General features: G+C 46.7%; 1 protein-coding gene and 1 pseudogene across 2 annotated transcripts in view; both read left to right on the top strand.

Annotated features, from left to right (window-relative positions):
• The window catches only part of Gria1 (glutamate ionotropic receptor AMPA type subunit 1), a 320,473-nt gene that overhangs the window by 233,565 nt on the left and 67,030 nt on the right, over positions 1–19,878 (top strand). For both annotated transcript variants that reach the window (XM_075992548.1, XM_075992549.1), the window contains exons 9-11: positions 1,710–1,820; positions 2,750–2,956; positions 7,211–7,581. In XM_075992548.1, the coding sequence (XP_075848663.1) occupies positions 1,710–1,820; positions 2,750–2,956; positions 7,211–7,581 (689 nt within the window). The remainder of the gene's footprint in view (positions 1–1,709; positions 1,821–2,749; positions 2,957–7,210; positions 7,582–19,878) is intronic.
• Positions 16,183–16,836, top strand: LOC142859421 (low molecular weight phosphotyrosine protein phosphatase-like; annotated as a pseudogene).

Here is a 19,878-nt window from a genome sequence, read left to right as displayed (position 1 = left end):
GAAGAGGAAGGAGGAAGAGGAAGAGGGGAGAGAAGGAAGGTGTATTGAAGGGAAGGAAGAAAAGAGAAGCAGGAGAAAGAGGTATAGGCAGGCTAAATGTATGTCTGTGTATGTGTGTGTATGCACGCACTTATCTGCGCATATACCATACACACGTGATTGCTGTGTGCTGTGCGAACATGTGTCCATGTGTGTGTAAATCTGTGTGTGTTCTGTGCATATATGTGTGTCAATGTTAGCTAGGTCATTCTGTTGTCCCAACCCTTCCATGATTCCCTGTTGCTTTTCGAACAGTCTCCACTGCTTGGGCCTGGCCTTCATATCCTCTGCTACTTAGACCTGCATGCCCACTGCTCTCCCAGGTGAGCCCACTGAACTCACCTATGTCAGCAGCCTTCTGCCTCCACAACAGGGCTATCATCATCCTTGACCTGGGAGGCTTGGGCAAGCCCAGGCATCTTCCCTTCCACACACAGTATCCCACTGCAGCCTTGCACTTCTCTGAAGTCATCTGTCACCTGCTCACTCACCCAGCGCTTCTGGACTGTGAGTCTGTGTGATCCACGTCTTCTCAAATGATGTTCTTAGGGGACGCACCCCCTCCTCAATGTCTCCCCAGCTCTCTCAACCTGTTGCATACCACGAAGTGTTTCAGCTCAGAGCCTTGCACGTAATTGGAATTCAATAACTTTTCTGAAAGACCTTGGACAAAGTATTAATAACCTGCTGATATTTAGAAATTGATCTGTTGTGCCCAAGTTGAGACCCCCAGAGAGACCAACATCGGAATCCAGTCAAGTCCAGAATGCAAAAGCAAGGTTTATTCAGCACACTCTCCAGCCAGGCTGGGGCTACACCACTACTCGACACAGCGCAGTAGGGAAGAGACCTCTTCATCATTTGGGGTTGACATTATATAGGCAAAAACCACAAGCCAGGTTTACTCAGGGTCAAGGGGGTTGGTTTTTCTGAGTACAGGGTATGGACTTCTGTGCATGCCCCCAGGCCTCCCTCAAGCAGTTATTTTCTGCTCCTGTCTAGACCACAAAGCTGGGTGTCACAGGGGGCTAGCTGCTAGGGACAGTTGGTTTGCACTTTTGCAAAAGTTTCTGTTTCCAGCTAACTCTTGATGCTCCAAAGTTTCTTGAACCCTGTACCTTAACCAGCTGCTAATCAAGCAAAGTTTCTTAAAGTTTTCCATGTCCTTACAAATCGCGTTTACCTTGAGCATGACTTGGTATTGTAACAATTAGAAGACCAACAGGAAATGGAGGGTAGTGGATTTTCCCAGGAAGTGAAATCTGGAAAGGAAAATGTAGGAATGTTAAAATGAGGGTAGTATTTAATCCAGTGGCTCAAACTACAGTTTAGACTAGGTTTGTAGAAATAAAGAGTTAATATTTAAGGATGTATGGATTGGCTGTGAAAACAGCTGCAGGGAATTCAATTCCTCAGCCCTCACTTTCATTGTCCTATACAGTTTGGATAAATAAAGAGCTGAACTTTTGTCCTCCCAGAGGGACAATTCCTGGGCTTAGTCACCACTCTAAGGAGGTCTGCTGGGGATGGAGAGAGGACCTGGGGTGCATCTTACATCTTGATGCTTCTGCCTACAGCACCCCAGACTCTGGTACACCGATCAGTGTGTAATCATACCCAGCTCCAAGATTCCCCCTCAGATTGTGCCTTTGCCTTCTTCTCGTTAACAGATCGGTTACTGGAATGAAGACGATAAGTTTGTCCCTGCAGCCACCGATGCACAGGCTGGAGGGGACAACTCCAGCGTCCAGAATAGAACCTACATAGTCACCACGATCCTCGTGAGTATACTCCTTCTTCGGGTTTACCTGAAGCTCAAGCTGGACATACCCAAGCACACCCCACTTTAGCTGCCAAGACTATGCCATAGATGAAGAAGATGGTGAAGCTAGTCAGTCACAGCCATGCTTGCTTGCATGCTTGTCAGCCCAGTCAGAAAGCTAAGGAGGGAAGAGTTCCAGGCCAGCCTCTGCTATATAGTGAGACTGTCTCATAAGACAACAACATTAGTAATAGCAATGTAATAGTAATAATAATGAAACCACAGAGACAGGGGAAAGGCCTTGATTCTTGTTTTCCCTTAGCATCTCTAAGATCCACTTTCACCCAGCATCGTTGGATAAGTCACATCTGATCTTCTGAGCCACTTGCACCATATATGAAACACAAAGGTGTCCCTAAGTTGTTCTAGTTTCTGTATGTGCCTCCTTCAGTAGAAGCCACATTCTCCCACAGATTAACACACAGAGGACACAGAAGGCTGCTGAGGTCCAATAACATGTGAAAAATCTAAAATCTATTCAGAAGTACCTTTAAAAATATATTGCAGAGGGCCTGAGTCCGATTCCCTAGGGGATCTAACATTCTCTTCTGACCTCCTCCGACACAAGGCACACATGCAGCATACAGACATACGTACAGGCAAAACACTCATGCACATAAAATAATTTTTTAAAAAATTACACAAAGAACATAATTTGGAAAGCCCTGTTACTGTGATAAAATATTCTTATTTTTAACAGAACTTGTTTTATTTTTTCCAAGAAGTTTATAACTGAGTAAGGAGCAGAAACTTAGGAAACGTATGAAGGGGTTAGAAAGACTCGTCAGTGCTAACCAACACTGGAAGCATCCTTCTGGGCCCGGTCAAAGTCCTCCCCACTCGCAGCCACACCCATAGGCCACACCCTCTGTCCCCTTTCTCCACCAGGAAGATCCTTATGTGATGCTCAAAAAGAATGCCAACCAGTTTGAGGGCAACGACCGCTACGAGGGCTACTGCGTGGAGCTGGCTGCGGAGATCGCCAAGCATGTGGGCTACTCCTACCGACTCGAGATCGTCAGTGATGGCAAATACGGAGCCCGGGACCCTGACACAAAGGCCTGGAATGGCATGGTGGGAGAGCTGGTCTATGGAGTAAGTGCCTGGGGTACAGGAAAGACAGAGGAAAGAACGCATTTGCTAGCTTGGTGGCTCTATGCATAAACTGACTCCCCGATTAACAGAAAGTCATCTACAGTCTTAAGACATGGGATTCCAAATCCTTGGTCCTAATTCCCTCAACCTAGCTCATTGTCTGTCATTTCAGTTGACCATCATCCAGCACAGGTGACAGCGTAGACAGCTCCAGGATCAGCTCTCTCAGAGCAGATAACAAAGCTGGTACTAATCTACTAAGAGTCACGTCTGGTTCCCACCGAGCCTAGATGCATCTTGATCCAAGTTCACTCTTTTCTGTAATCTCTTTTACAACTTCTGGTCATCCAGTATCCCCTCATGTTTTGTTCCCTTGAGCTTCCTCTGCCATCCTCCACCTCTGATGCCCCTTCCAGAACACTCTTCCAAGTCCTCTTTCTGTCCCCCCAGAACAGGTGAGGCTTGCCTTCAAACTGTCCCGGCTTCCCATTCTAGAACCTCGTCTCTGCTCCTTTGCGGCTCACTCTGCCTCAAGGTGATTTGTGTGCTCAGAGCAGGCCCAAGCCATCTATGTGGTACACCACACTTAAAGCAAACCCCTTGGCAACTATTGCAAAAAGCATCGATAAATTGAAGCCGTCTTGAGCAGGCACTGAATGGCTAGTGGTGTTTGCAGTGTCTGGGGAGTCGTGAGAAGCCAAGGCTCCCAGACCTTGCACATGGCCTAGGGTCAAAGAGACAATGGTAAAGAGAAGTTCAAGAGCAGAGGACTTAGAAGTCTAAATTACATGGTCCCCAGAAGAGACTGCAGAGATTTCTAGCCCTTCTGGGTGTGGAGAACTTGGAAAACAGTTATATTGACATGGAGACAGAGAGCTGGGCAGCCAGGGAGTTCCTAGGTATAAATGGCAGGATGGTAGGAGCGGCAAATAGGGGGAGGTCAGGAAAACCCTGGGTTGACCTCTCTGGGTGGGATTGCACAGAGAAAATTTTGAGTCACAGATGACAAGGCAAGAGTGTGGGCTGCCTCAGTCAGCACCAGGAGATGATAGCAGCTCTCAAGTAGAGCAGCAAGGGCAATAGAAGGGCAGAGACCGTGGCTCAGTTGACAGAGTCCCTGTCTAGCATGCACGAGGCCCTGAGTTCAGTGCACAGCACGGCATACCCTAGACATGATGGTACACATCTGTAATGCGAGCCTTCCAGAAGTGGGCACATAAAGGTCTGAAGTCCAGCCTCTTCCTGGATGAGTTTGAGGCCAGCCTGGGCTAGAGAACTTATCTTAGAGAAAACAGCAAAATAACAAAAGTCAGTTGCTGTATGGTGCAAGAAAGGGACCATGGAGGTTTCCTTTATAGGACCTGAAAATACCAGCTGCATCTTTGAGCTGAAACTCATGCTGAGCCTCAGGTTGACTCAGGTGATGGTCAGATGGAATCGGTCACTTTCGAGGATTGTGAGTCTCACAGTCTCACGTCAGGGCAGGAGGATTCATTATGGCTATGAAGTATATACTTGGCCAAAAGAGGAAAAGAGGGCACAAAGAAGGTATTCTAAAGAAAAGTGGCTTTCAAGGCCACTTGTGAAGGTAGAGAGTGGGTTGGGAAAAGCCGTCCGCATCTCCCTTTCTTCTTCCCTTGATGTCTCTCACTTTGGAAACTCTGTCAATGAAGCAGAGAGCTGGATGGGCCCTGCTGCATCTGGAGGCTGGTTTCCATGGGAACTTCCTCTGTGCTCTTAAGGTCATTGCCATGGCAATTGTTCTGAACTTCTCACCTTCGCCAATGTTCATCTTCGCCTTCACCTCCTGTATTGCAGTTCTCTTTGTCAAAAAGACCATGGTCTGGGCAAAGCAATATGCGACCATCCCAAGGGCACAACCCCAGTGCCAGCAGCTAGTGCAGTAGCTCATCCACCCTCCAGAGACCTGGAGTCATCGCCATAGGCTTCATTTTAAGCCTAAGGTCTTCTGGCCTCTTCATTAAACCTGTCCCTCTGCCAGGGAAAACCGATTCCCAGGGAAGTCATGTTGAGCATAAAACGATTTACCTTTATCTTGAGTTCATATTTCCCGATTCATTCCCGAGAGAAATGAGGGATGTTAGGGAAATATCTATCAACCACGAACCACCAGTGGGGTTAAAAAGAAAAAAGAAAGAAAAAAAACTAACTTACAGGACACCAAGCTTCCTGCTCTGTGAAAGCAGGGGCCGCAAGGCGTCTGAGAGTTTCTGCTCTCTCCCTGGCTCTTGCCCACAGTAGTAACTAGTTCACACCCTCTAGGATTCCCTGTGCCATGCTTAGTGCTGTGCTCATCTGTCACGTCCTCACCTCAGCCCCGTAAGGTGGAGAATATTATTTCTGCACTTTGTAGAGAAGGAAACAGAGGCTCTGAGGTTAGCTGATTTGTCGAAGGATACACGGCCAATAACAGTGGTCACAACCCAAAGTTCTATCTTCTGTCCTTCACATTCCATCCAAACCCTAGGCTGTGAAGCTAAGAGGAACTGAGAAATGAGCCAGAGGCATTCTCAGTGAGGGGGGTCACATGCTGCAGATGAGTCTGTGGCTTCTAGATAAACCTTTGGGACCATCTCCTTGTCTGTCCACAACGGGAGCAGAAAGAGTAAAACCTGCAGACAGACTCCTGGGGTTGAGTTCCAACCCTGCCGTTCTCTGAGCTGCAAGGCTCCTGTAAACCCCTTGACTCCCCCGAGATCAGCTCCCTGAGAGGATGGGGAGTATTTGCTGCAGGCCTGCGGATGGAGTGCTGACCCACAGAGTCCAGCTCTCAAATTGTCTCACGGAGACGATCTTCTGTGGTTCTTGCCCCTTTTTGCTATACTCTAGCTGTCTGGTGTGTCTCAGCACTGCCCAGGGACAGATGAGCAAGCCTTGCTTGCGCTCTTCCCTGCTTTCCAACAGGCTAGGTTTAGCATTCAAACCCTGAACACTTTTGTAGCTTCTAGCAATCTTCCTGGATTTTGTCACTACCGGGTTCCTTCCTCTTGCAATACTGCTCCCTACTAGAACATCAGGCTAATTCTGTCTTTTCTGCAATGCCACATTAACATGTCACTTCTTGCAATCCCTGGGTTCCCAGCTTGATAGACCCCTCCCCTTCTCCTGCAGTGTCCCATTTGCCTTGGAGGCTTGATAAGCGTGCCCTGTATATATGTGTGCGTGTGTGCATGTGCGTGTGCGTGTGCGTGTGCGTGTGTGTGTGTGTGTGTGTGTGTGTGTGTGTGTGTGTGATATGATAACCTCTTCCACAAGCTTATAACTCTTGAATGTGGGGGACCATGGTTTAACTCCAGCTTCCATCCAAGAGCTTACACACAATCGTTCCATAAATGTTTATTGGGTTCACTTTGCCGTCACCCTCTCATTTAGCCAGGATAATCTTGGTTGTGGGTAAAAGAAATCCGATGCAAACTGGCTTAAGCAAACAAAACAACTGCCATGTGTTTCTAGAGATAGAGGGATGTATTGACACATTTCCAAGAAGCCCAGTGTAAGCCCTGAATTGAGGGACCCAAACGGCCGCCTCTGGGGTCATCCTTTGTGCAACTCAGCGCAGACTCCAGCTCTCAGGGTAAATTCTCATAGAGCCCCATGGGTCTTGGGCAACCCCAAGTAACTCTCTCGGGCCTGGGAGTAGGGTATGATGAGGAAGGATTGTATCTACTTCCCGAGGTAACCAGCCCAGATACCTGGCCTGGATGGGTCTCAGAACACAAGAAGGAAGCCTGGCCACTGGATAAACACAAGCTGGAGCCAGCCCCTTTCTTCTGGAACGAGGATGGCAAGTGGAGCTGTCAGATAGTGGAATGAACTCCTCTGTCAAGTAGCAAGCTATGGTCTATTTCTCAGAAATACTTTCCAATGTCTGAGCCGTTGGACTTAACAAGGTCCTATGCCATTTCTATATCATTTAAGATAAAATATATTCACTAAGCACTTGCTAAACAAGCATGAGGACCTGAGTGTGGATTCCTAGCATCCATGGAAAAAGCCCAGTGCTGTAATGCATGCCTGCAATCGATGCAAAGCCAGAGGACAGCAGTGGCTCAACTGGCCAGTCAATCTAACCAATCAGTGAGGTCCAGGTTTAGTGAGAAACACTGTCTTCCCAAACAAGGTGGAAAGCAATTACTTACACACACACACACACACACACACACACACAGAAGACAGAAACAAGAGAAAGAACTGCTGAGCTCCACTGAACCTGATTTGATTTGATCCTTTCAGAGAGCAGATGTTGCCGTGGCCCCCTTGACCATCACCTTGGTCCGGGAGGAGGTCATTGACTTCTCCAAGCCATTCATGAGTTTGGGAATCTCCATTATGATTAAGAAGCCACAGAAGTCCAAGCCGGGTGTCTTCTCCTTTCTTGACCCTCTGGCCTATGAGATCTGGATGTGTATTGTGTTTGCTTACATCGGAGTGAGCGTCGTCCTCTTCCTGGTCAGCCGGTTCAGCCCCTACGAATGGCACAGCGAAGAGTTTGAAGAGGGACGAGACCAGACCACCAGTGACCAGTCAAATGAGTTCGGCATATTCAACAGCCTCTGGTTCTCTCTGGGAGCCTTCATGCAGCAAGGATGTGACATTTCTCCCAGGTCAGTTGACTCTTTTTAGCATCTTTATTTAATGTTATAATGTTCTTGAGATGAAAAACTATTAGAAATGCAAGAAGTGGGGATGAGGGCTGGGGAAGTAGTCAGTTGGCAAAGTGTTTGCTGTGCAAATATGAGGATCTGAGTTTGATTCCTAGAGCCCATGTTAAAAAGCTGAAAGTGATGGTATTCACTTGTAATCACAGGACTGAGGAGGCAGAGAAGAAGAATCACGGGTCTTACTGGCTGGCTAGCCAGGATCCGTGAGTCTCCTGTCCCCCTGAGAGTTCTTGACTCAGAAGGTTGGTGGTTCCTGAGGAGGAATGGCACTTTGACCTCTTTCCTTCACATACATGTGCACATCACACACACACACACACACACACACACTAACTCTTTCCAGATTTCATTGCATCTAAGTTTCTACTATTGTTTCGGTCAACTGTTGTTTGCTTGTTGTGGGCTATTCTGGATGTTTCTATGGTTAGGCCTGCTGTCTGCTGACTGGATGATGTGCTGTTTAGACACAGGCATTGTGAATGATGATCTGGAGATGACAAGTACAGAGGAAGACTGGAGGACGGTTGGTACAACCAACGTTCTCTGAGCACCTACCATGGTCCTAGCAGGGAGACACCCTCTAACTGAATGCACACAGAAGTATATCAGAACTCCCAAGACCCTGCTTTCACAAAGTTGCCAAGGCCACGCTGCCCTGGTGACAGAGCTGAGCACTGTCCTTGTACAATGGAGCGCTGGATGCAGCACATACCCCCTCTGTGGGGCATTGGCCAAGTCACTTTATCCAGACAGACCCTGGCTTTCTTTTCTCAATGGGAAAGAACTCTTCTCTTTCTGGTTCTGCTTTTGAGGAGAATTCTAATTCCAGCAGCACTATAAACTTGCTCCTTATGGTTCATATATTCAGAACCCCAGTGCCCCCACTTCTGACTGTTTTGTGTATTAGACTTGCCCATACAGTTTATTTTAGGAAAATACTTTTGAAGCCATGAGGAAGTATATAAAGGAAGGGGGAGAAAGACACAGTTTGAGAACTACCAACTAACACCCAGGTTCACTGACATCTTGTTTTTATGTGTAGTATTATTTTGGCTACATTCTAGAATGTTTGCACCACATCCCCTCAAGCTGACCTGGTGAGAAAGGCAACATTGCTGTGTGGTCTACTCCCATGGCCTATTCTCGTGAGCTCCCTTGTGTCTGTCACTCCCTTGTAGATGACCACATCTCAAATATCAGTCAAAGAAGCATGGCTTGGACTTCGGCCTCCAGGGATCCACTAAAGTATTAGCGCATAAATTTCAGCTCTCGTGAAAGTGTCTAGAGGCATATTTACCTCCATCTGTAATTTGCATTTGAGTGTTAATGAGCACCGATGTTCCTAATGGCTTCCTAACCAGCCTTTCCCAGAACTCACTTTGTCTGACTTATAATTTGGAAAGCCTCACGGTTCACCGTTTTAATCTTGTTTTTCTTTAAATAAGAAGACAGTCGGAGGGGGTGGGGTGATGTGGGCGAGAAGGTGTGAGACTGGATACTCAGCCAGTACTGGCAAACACAAGGCAAAGATAGAAGAAACCAAGCAGGGGAAGGGCTTGCTCAAAGATAAATCCAGCCACTGGATAAACAGTGAGAAGAGATAGCTCTAGATGGGTCGGCATAATGTACAAACATGGGAACATGCGTACAGTGGGAGCTTGCTCTACTGTCACTTCCATTAGAGGCAGACACTTGCCACTCACCAGCAGCCTTGTGGTCCAGCTGCCAGTGTTTTCGCATCTTTCCAGGGTCTCGTGTGCATATTTCACAAACTGGATCCTCTGTCAGGCACAGCTTTGTTTAATCTATTTAAGTTTGGCAATGGTTGTCCCAAACAGAATGACAGTGACGTATGCATTCACCAGCTTGCCACAGCCCCTCCTGACCCGCTTCAATCTCATGACTTTGGCAGCCCCTCAGAGTATCTGTGATCTATGAACGACAGAAATACAGACTGTATTCTTGTGGCTTCTGAGGGACCCACTGGAATGTCTTCTTCATGAGGGCACTTGGTGCTATGAACTTTCCTCTTAGAACTGATATCATTGTGTCCCATAAATTTGGGTATGTTGTGCATTTTCATTAAATTCCAGGAAGTCTTTAATTTCTTTCTTCATTTCTGCCTTGATGTAGCCATTGTTCAGTGTGAAGTTGTTTGGCTCCCATGAGTTTGTAGGCTTTCTGTTGTTTCTGTTGTTCTTTAATCCGTGGTGATTGGTGGGATACAGGAAGTTACATCCATTCTCTTGTATATGTTGAGGCTTGCTTTGTGATCAGGTTTGGAGAATGGTCCATGAAGTTCTGAGAAGAAGGTATAATCTTTTGTGTTTGGATGAAATGTTCTGTAGATATCTGTTAGGTCCATTTGATTCATAACATCTGTTAGCTCCATTATTTCTCTGTTTAGTTTTTCTCTGGATGACCTGACCATTGGCGAGAGTGGGGTGTTGAAGTCTCCTACTATGAATGTGTGGGGTTCAATATGTGATTTAAGTTTTAGAACTTTTCTTTTACAAATGTTGGTACCCTTGCATTTTGGACATAAATTTTAAGAATTGAAATGTCATCTTGGTGAATTTTTCCTTTGATGAGTATGAAATGTCCTTCTCCATCTACTTTGATTAATTTTGGTTTAAAGTCTTTTTTTTGTTTTTTTTTTTTTGGTTTGGTTTGGTTTGGTTTGGTTTTTCGAGACAGGGTTTCTCTGTAGCTTTGATGCCTGTCCCGGAACTAGCTCTTGTAGACCAGGCTGGCCTCGAACTCCCAGAGATCTGCCTGCCTTTGCCTCCCGAGTGCTGGGATTAAAGGCGTGTGTCACCACCGCCCGGCTAAAGTCTATTTTATTAGATATTAAAATAGCTACACCTGCTTACTTCTTATGTCCATTTGCTTGGAAAATCTTTTTCCAACCCTTTACTCTGAGATAATGTCTATCTTTGATGTTGAGGTATGTTTCTTATATGCAGCAGAAGGCTAAATCCTGTTTTCACATACATTCTGTTAGCCTGTGTCTTTTTATTGGGGAATTAAATCCATTGATATTGAGAGATATCAGTGATCAATGTTTGTTAATACTTGTTATATTGGTGATGGTGGTGGTAGTAATGGGGGTGTGTATGTGTGTATGATTTTTTTGCTGGTGTGCAATTATTTATTGCCTGTGTTTTTCTGGGTGTAGTTAACCTCCTTGGGTTGGAGCTATTCTCCTAGTGCCTTCTGTAGGGCTGGATTTGTGGATAGATATTGTGTACATTTGACTTTGTCATGAAATATCTTGTTTTCTCCATATATGGTGATTGAAAATTTTGCTTAGTTTAGCAGTCTGGGTGGTATTTGTGATCTCTTACAGTCTGCAAGTCAATCTATCCTGGCCTTCTGACTTATAGAGTCAGGTATAATTCTAATAGGCCTGCCTTTACATGTTACTTGGCCCTTTTTCCTTCGCAGCTTTTAATAGTCTTTGATTGTTCTGTCCATTGAGTGGTTTGATTATTATGTGGCAAAGGGAATTTCTTTTCTGGTCCAATCGATTTGATGTTCTGTAAGTTTCTTGTGCCTTTATAGGCATGTCCTTCTTTAGGTTAGGAAATTCATCTTCTATGATTTTGTTAAATATGCTTTCTGGGTTTTTTGCTGGGATTCTTCTCTCCTTTTTCTAATCCTATTATTCTTAGGTTTGGTATTTTCATACTGTCCCAGATTTCCTGGATATTTCATGTTAGAAATTTTTTTAACCTTTTCTTTGACCAATGACTCTATTTCTTCTATTGTATCTTCAATGCCTGAGATTCTCTCTTCCATTTCTTGTGTTCTGTTGGTGATGTTTGCATCTGCAGCTACTGTTCACTTACCTAGATTTTCCATTTCCAGAATACCCTCAGTTTGTGCTTCCTTTATTGCTTGTATTTCCATTTTTTCAAGTCTTGATCAGCTTCCTTTACCTGTTTTGTCATTGTTGTTGTTGTTGTTGTTCCCCCTTGGCTTTCTTGGCATCCTTTAAGAGAGTTTTTTATTTCCTCCATTTTTTGTTTGTCTTTTTCTCAATTTCTTTAAAGAAATTTTCTCATTTCCTCTCTAAGGACATCCATCATCTTCATAAAGTTGGTTTTTGAGGTCATATTCTTGCCCTTCAGCTGTGTTGGAATATTCGGGTCTTGCTGTTTTAGGATAGCTGGGCTCTGGTGGTGCCATATTGCCCTGGCTTTGTCGATTTTGTTCTTACACTGTTGTTTAGGCATCTAAGTTTGGGATGATTATAGATCTAGGTGCTGATTTCTGAATTTGTCTTTGTTGAATGGGTATTTTGTTCCTTGGTTTCTGTTTCCTTTTTGGTCTTCTGCTCTCTGTGACCTGGATTTTTGGCAGCTGGCGTGATTCAGTAGGGAGTCTCTGTCCAAGCTGGGGGTTGGACTTCTGGTGGCTAACTTGGCTTTTGCTGCAGCAGGCAGCCTCTACCCGAGTTGGTGAGTGGGATGAGGTGATGAGGAGAGGAGTGGGGATGGGGGTAACTAAGTGAGTGAAGGTGGTCCTCGAGTGGGCTGTCTGTCTGTGGTTCTGATGGCAGGTGTAGTCTCAGGTCCAGCACTGGGTTTCTGCCTGAGTTTGCCTATCTGGTCTTCCAGTTTGCTTGGCCTGCACCTGTTCTTCAAACTGTCATGGCCTGCACCAGTTCTTCCGATTGGCGTGGCCTGGTCCTGGGTAGCAGCTGTCTTCCTGAGTTGGGGCCAGGGGCATAGCAGTGGGAGGGAAGGGTAGTGGGGCAGGATGGAGGTGTGGTGCCATGGAATGGGTCTTTGGGAATGGAATCTAGGGAGTGGGACAGTTCAGCAGACAGGCAGGTCACTCACCTGTTCTTCTGACTGATGTGGCCTGCACCTAAGATCTGTTCTAATAGATATTTTGGATTTCTTTTTCCACATAGAACATTTTGAGAGAGAATATATTGAAGAAAAAACAAATCATCATAGACAAGATTTATTTTTAGTTCTTCCCACTCTCCTTCGTGCATCTTTCACCCCTATTTGCAGGCTGCAGCATCCATTTATCTGACAGACTGAAGACGCGAAGCCACAGTGATGGTGGGGTCTGTGGTTAGGAGCCCTGGCTTCCAGGAACGGGTAGCCTCATGGTGTAAGACATGCATTAAGCAAGGATGGTGGTTATATCACACACACAAGCATGTACACATACATGCACGCACAGTAGATGTCTCATAAACAAAATGAGTCTCCTGTTAACTGCGCGTAGTGACACACACCTGCATTCCCAGCAGTCAGAACACCGAGGCAAGAGGATTGCCTCGAGTCCAAGGCCATCCTGGGCTACATCATGAGCTTCCAGGTCAGCCAGGGCTGTAGAATTAGACCTTGTCTCAAAAACACAAAGCAGGGGCTGGGGAGATGGCTCAGTGAGTAATGTGTTTGCTGCTCAAGCACGAGGACCTAAGTTCAGATTCTCATCATCAACATTGAAAAAAGCCAGGCAAAACAACCCCAGCCTGCAGCCCTGACAATAGGGACAGATCCTTGCGGGTTTCTGGCCAGCCAGTCTAGCTGAAACTGTGAGCCCCAGGTTTATTGAGAGACCCTGTCTCAAAAAGTAAGGTAGAAAAATCATTGAAGAAGACACCTGATTTCAACCTCTGCGCCCACACACATACTTACAAGCAGACTGTCATCAACTTGTGCACACAGAGAGAGGCATACACCACACACACACACAAGACACATTCCCCCACAAACACAGGCATTCACCACATAAATCTACCTGCATTTACACACATGCATGCACACCCACATAGGCATGTACACACAGGCATAAACACATTGAAGCACATACACACACAGATGTATGCACTCTCGGGCATACACCACACACACATGCATGCAGAAACACAGGCATGCGCACACACACAGACATACATCATCTACACAAATGCATGCACATACACATGCATGTACACATATGCATACACACAGAGAAACAGACATGTACACAAAAACATACCTCACACAGATACACACATAGGCATACACCACACACATGCATACACACACATACATGCATAATGAGGTACATGCCACAGATACATACATGTACATATACACACAGGCATAGTCCAAACGGTCATACATATACACACACAAAGGTACACACCACACATAACAACAATAATAAGCTTGTTAAAGTAAGTGCTAAGGTATGGGGAATTAAAGTGTCTGGAGACTGTTTCTCTGAGGACGTGCTCAGTAAGCAGGCTGCAGCCTGCCCAGAGCTGAGAGACATGATAACCAAGTGCAAACACAGGCACACAGGCTGCTGGAGAAAGGCTTCCCGCCTTAGGGCTCCCAAGGTCTTGGGGAACAGCTTGTGCCTCTGGCTTATGGTAAATGAAGAGAACAGGGGTGAGAGACAGCACTGAAGAGGTGGGCCAAGGCCAGATGGCAGAGGACCCCTGGCCATGGCATCCATGTGGGGTGTTACTCTAGATCAATGGATAGCCAGCCCGTTAGGGGGCATTAAGCAAGAGAAAGGTTGATTTGCATACTTAAATACCATCTGGGGAGCTATGAAGGAGATGAACTGGGGCAGAGAGGAGTCCAAGGCAGACACAGAAGGACCAGACCAGAGGCTTTCCCAGCTGTCCAGGGGAAATGATGGTGATAAAAATTATAAGGGCCGTGGTCATGGATACAGACTGCTCAGGGTTGACAGGAGTTGATGATGGAGTGGATTCATGAAGCTGGGAAGACGGAGGATGCGCTGACGGACACCAGAAGAAAAGGGTGTTTAGAGACTGTGGAAGGCCGGCTCCAGACAGTCAGCCCCAAATAGGTTCTTAGGGCTCTCCCTTCCCCACTGTCACAGGGAGGCACTCTGAAGTCCGAGGAGGAGGGAGGTCTTGATGGGTTTGGTTTGTAGGTTTGTTTTTCCTCTAAGGCGGTATTAGGGGTTTATCTCCACTACCAACATGATAAATTCTAGAATGACTTGGGAGATGGCCCCTGGCCGTGCCTGTGAGGCTTGTCTTGATTAATAGAGGTGGGAAGACCCTGTGACTCACTGTGAGTAACACCATTCCCTGAGCTGGAATCCTGGACTGAATAAAAAGAGCGTGAGCAGAGTACCAGCACCCACCACTCTCTGCCTTCTGATTGAGTTCAGTGGAGCCTCCTCGGCTCCCCCTGCTGTCCCTTCTCAGCATGACAGACCACACCCAAGACCTGTGATCCAAACTACGCCTTCTCTCCTGGAAGTTGCTTTTGACATGGTATGTTATCCAACAGGAAGTGCCCATGGCCTGTGACATTCACAGCATCCCACCCCTCTTACATACAGTCTGAACCCAGGTCCCCCTGCCTGCAGCTCTCTCCTCAGCCTCCCCACCCCCGTGGGTTCAAGTAAGCTTAGCTAAAGAGAAGAGGGTGGGCAGGAAGGAAACGGGAAGTTATCATTCAACCCTCACAATGCTCCCTTTTATTCTGATCATATACCATCTCAGCATGGACACTATCTCCACCTGGTGAAGATAATTACAGCCAGCGAGAAGTCACAGGCGGCAGGATAATGGCACTTTAGGGATGTCCCAGAACCCCGTATCATGCATTCCCTTCCTCCAGCTCATTTGCTTGTTGGTGGCCCTATAAACGACTCACCATGGGAACAGAGTGGCTAAGGAGGAAAGCCAAAAAGACAACCAATGACAGCCTGATCACTGTGTTCCCAGGCTAACTCCATAGCAACCAGTTTGCCACCAGCAAGGAGAGATGGGAGAAACCTCCCCTTTCCAGCTCCTCCTCTCCCTCCTTCCCTGACAGGCAGAACCTTACAAGCCCATTTCTCTTATTTCTCCCGAGGTCACTGGAGTGATGGGGGCAGATAGGGAAGTGGGGTATTGATAGAAACAGGCTGAGACATCAAGATCTGTCTGTGTTGAACCTACAAGCCCCTGCTGAGGCTCCAGGTTAATTGCTGCAAGGGACATTGTCACAAGGCTCCACGGACAGAAGTGAAGAAATGTGTGGTCCACTCTGTAGGTCGCTGGACTGGGGGTAGGGGATCAGCTCCTCCACACGCAGGTCCTCAGACCTCTGAACCCAGAAGTTCTGCAGTCAGGTGGGGTATTCTGGGTATTTCATAAGCCTCTTTCCGCCTTCCAAAAAGAAAACCGCAGAACCAGATTCTGTCCGGCGAGGACGAGCTTAGGAATTCAGGAAACAAAGCCTGTAAGGCAGCCAGAAATGATGCCAGAGAGCAGCCTAAGCTCAGACCTCAGGGTCTGTCTCTGCCAGATAAATGCGGCCATAGACGCAAATACTTCATCTGAGGCCAGGAAAGGCAAAGGCCCTGACCTTTTCCTGGCTGTGAGGAAGAGCACACAAAGTGAGGTGACTCCCAAGAGCAAAGCCCCCTTCCACAGCCTCTCTCTTGCCATCAGTGAGGAACACCAGCATGCAGGACGGGCACAAGATGTGTGATTGTAAATTCTTGGCCAGTGTAGTATAAACATGGACTGTTTGGGGGCACCAGGGTCTGTACAGGAAGATGGCAGAGGTTAGGTCCAAGTCGGTGTTGTCCGTGTGTCTCGGTAACATTTGCTGATCACCCAGTGCAGAAGCAGTTTTCAGGAAATTGGTAACTGATAAAAATATTTCAGCAAACTGGAGGATAGACAGTGTGGCTACATCCACCTATGAAGTGGGGAACCCCCCCCCCCGACTATCGTGGGCAGAACTGCATAAGAAAACATGGCATCCCCATGAATCACACTGGACGGCAGATTACAAGAGAAGACTTTGCCACATTTGATTATATACTTGTATGGATGAAAGCAATCTGAGAGATTTGATAGAAAAAGTAATCAAGTTAAAAACTGCAAAGCTGCCGGGCGGTGGTGGCGCACGCCTTTAATCCCAGCACTCGGGAGGCAGAGGCAGGTGGATCTCTGTGAGTTCGAGACCAGCCTGGTCTACAAGAGCTAGTTCCAGGACAGGCTCCAAAACCACAGAGAAACCCTGTCTCGAAAAACCAAAAATAAAAAATAAAAACTGCAAAGCTAACATTGAGCTACTTGGGAGCCATGATCCACAGAAACAACTCATTGTTGAAGATCCCTATTAGGGCAATGACTCTGACTTCGAAGTGGTGTACCAGCCATGCCTCAGGCCCTGCCAGGCTTTCCTGGAGAAAACTCACTAGGTGGTCCTGCCCACCAACACTGAGCGACTCACTCACCTGAGTCGTGCCCAAGGGTGGTGCCAGTCCTTAACCCCATGCCCCACCTGTTTTTTCAGCTGACTTTACTGTTTATCTTTAAAACATTTGTAGGTGGAAGTTAGGTGTACGTTCAGAAGGGTAAAAATATTTGAGTAAGACAGTGTGAGGTGTGTCTGAGTCATCTTAGACTAATTGAACCTTTCCTCTCACCTTGTCCTAATTAGAAAATAGTGGAACAAGGAAATACGGAACAAACTAGAACCCAATAAAGTAAGAATGACCTACAAGGTCTGGGTCAGCCTCTGAGCCCAGCCAGCCTGGGTAGTCTGGTCTTACTAAAGTGTCTGCGCGGCCAGCACCTAATGATGCCATTTGCTTGCCTTATACCTCTCTACCCTAGACTCTTGTGACAATAACTCCATCCATCTCAGCTGGAAGAATTTAAACTCAGACACACTGAAGGCATTTAAATATCTGAAAGAGAAGAGAAACTGGATGTGATAATACAGGCCTGCAATTCCAGCAGGCCATCCTGGGCTATACAGTGAAGATAGGAGCAACAGATGTAGAAAATTAGCGTGGTTATTCTTACTTAGTTTTTGTCCAGTGTTCTGTGGTTCCTATTTGAGCCCCTTTGCCTCTTAATACAAAGGGGGTGTGTGCTTAAACAGTGGTCTGTCTGTAGTGTTCTTTCATCAGCGTTGTAAAGAGTTACCGGCAGGCATAAGTCATGCTAGTGCATTGCAGGACAGTGACCTCAGATTCATACGGCTGTATGTCGGAAAAGAATGTGAGTTAAACTGGGAAGTTAACAAATCCACCTGAAATAGAAAAAAAAATACATGGACTGTTTGAGGTCTCCCCCCATCATGGGGGTTGTGGAGGGGACCCCAACCCAGGGCTGCTTCACTTCTCCATCTGAAGCTGCCGATGGATGAAAAAGCCAGAGGCTGAGCATCCTGCTGAGAACTGAACCAGCCTCCTAACTCGGAGGAGAAGGCAGAGTCACTGCCTTACACGCTCTCACAATGGCCTGGAAATGTTCAAATGGATGTCGGGGCTCTGGATAGAAGTCTCTGCTGTCACCCCAATTTCCTCGCTGGAGCCGGAGCTCCAGTCTTCAGTAAGAGCGAGGCAAAGTTTCTTTCTTTAGGTAGCTCTGGGGGTCTAAGGTGTGAGAAACAAAGACCCTCACTTCACACTAGAGATTCTCATTTCATAGTGAGAGTTCTGGAGACTTAGAGAGCTGAGATTGAGGTAGTTTCTTTTAGAATTCCCCAAAGCCTAGAATAGCAGACAGTAGTGACCAAGAGCAGTTTTTAATGTCTGAAACCCGCACCCCCCCACACATTCTCATTGGCTGAGGGATCATGAGGACACACTCTTAGCCACACTCTAGCTCTGTCCCGTGTTGTGTATGTCTGTCTTCTCAACAAAACCAGTGTCCATGCTCTCTGCATTTTACACCCTGTTTACTTTAAAGCTTATCAGATGTTAGTAAACTTTGCATTTGCGGATTGGGTGGCTTGGCAGAATCGGAGTTGGGGGATTAGATAGACTAGCAGGCAGGCTACAGCAGCAGCAGTCTGGGGTTTTCTCTTCGTTCATAGTTAGCTCTAAGCTGGCTCAAGGAACCTTTGAAATGAGCCATCATATTTTATTGTTAACACACAGTTTGAACGGTTGAATGGAAGGAGAGACATTTTTATCCCACACCAGAATCACAACAGGTTGTTTTCTGAAAGTTATTCCAAGAGTGGCTGTGTCCTTAGCACCTGCTGTGTGGCAGGTGTGGCCAGGTGCTGCAGCGTATGTCACTGAAAAGGTGGACTAGCATCCCTCCCTTGGAGCTCCTGGTGCAGTACAAGGAGGTGGGAAGCAGACCTAATAGGAAAGCACCCAACAGCATCAGCCCAGTTTCATGGGGTGGAATCTGGCTTTCAGGGATGGACAGAATTCGGCCAAAATCATGAAGAAAATCAGAGGGTAAGTTCGACAGCACAGGATGGAAGGCATGCTTGGAGTCCTTGCTTTTCCTGTGCTGTGATCAAATGCCCCACAAGAAGCAACCTAATGGAGGATGGGTTTCACTGAGCTCACAGTCTGAGTGTCCAGTCATCAGGACGGCAAAGGCGTGATGGTGGGAACAGCCTGTGACCCTCTCTTTCCACCTGGGTGTCCCCATTAGTTAGTACTCTGTGAAAATGCCCTCATAGACACCCCCAAAGGTGTGCCTCAGGAGTCCCCTAGACATGTCCTGACCCAATCAACTTGTCAATCAAGTTATCTTCTGCAGCAGTGAACTGTGGGTGCACATGTCGGCAACAGAGGGTGGCTCCTGCTTCATCCTGGATGCTCTTCACTGTAGGAATCTATGGATCAAATGCAGCTGAGCCCACAGTGGGCTTGTGGGTCTGGAAGAGCTGTGTTTGCATGGATTGCATGCTGTGTAACTGGTGCATTTAGATGGACTTGCAATATTGGGCTTTTGTATTTTTAAAAAAATAATTCTGCTCCATTTTTCTTGTTCTATGTGTAAAATATGATTGTTGGTTTTTATTTTCTTTCTCATGTATTGGAAAAATCAGGCTATGCGTGGGGGCTGCACTAAAAGAAAGCCAATCCCATTGCTCTGTGTCCTGGGCTCTACCCGGGGGCGGCTAAGTCTGCCGGGCCCACATTTTCCCTGACCTGACCCTTTGTTGCTTTGTGAGCCTTCTCTGGAAATATAGTATCTGTGATCACGAAGCCCAGTGTTTTGGCTGAAAGAAGTACTGAATTCCAGACAGAGAAAAGCTAGAACACAAAGGCAGGTTCCGTTTCCTGTAAGGGGGTACTGATAGCTCTACTTCAGTGCGAGGCACCACCATCCAACTGTGGCAGAAGAATGGTTTCTGCCTCGCCTGCCTTCCCCAGCAGTGGAAGGTGAATAAAAGCCCAGTTACATGGCAGAATATGGAGAGTGTCAAGGACACAGACACAGAAGTCACACATATAGATCATGGCTGCAAATATGCACCCTGG

Source organism: Microtus pennsylvanicus, chromosome 11, assembly GCF_037038515.1.
Source record: "Microtus pennsylvanicus isolate mMicPen1 chromosome 11, mMicPen1.hap1, whole genome shotgun sequence".
Classification (NCBI taxonomy): domain Eukaryota; kingdom Metazoa; phylum Chordata; class Mammalia; order Rodentia; family Cricetidae; genus Microtus; species Microtus pennsylvanicus.
The sequence above is the reverse complement of the archived record's forward strand: the minus strand, read 5'-3'. Positions and strand labels throughout refer to the sequence as shown.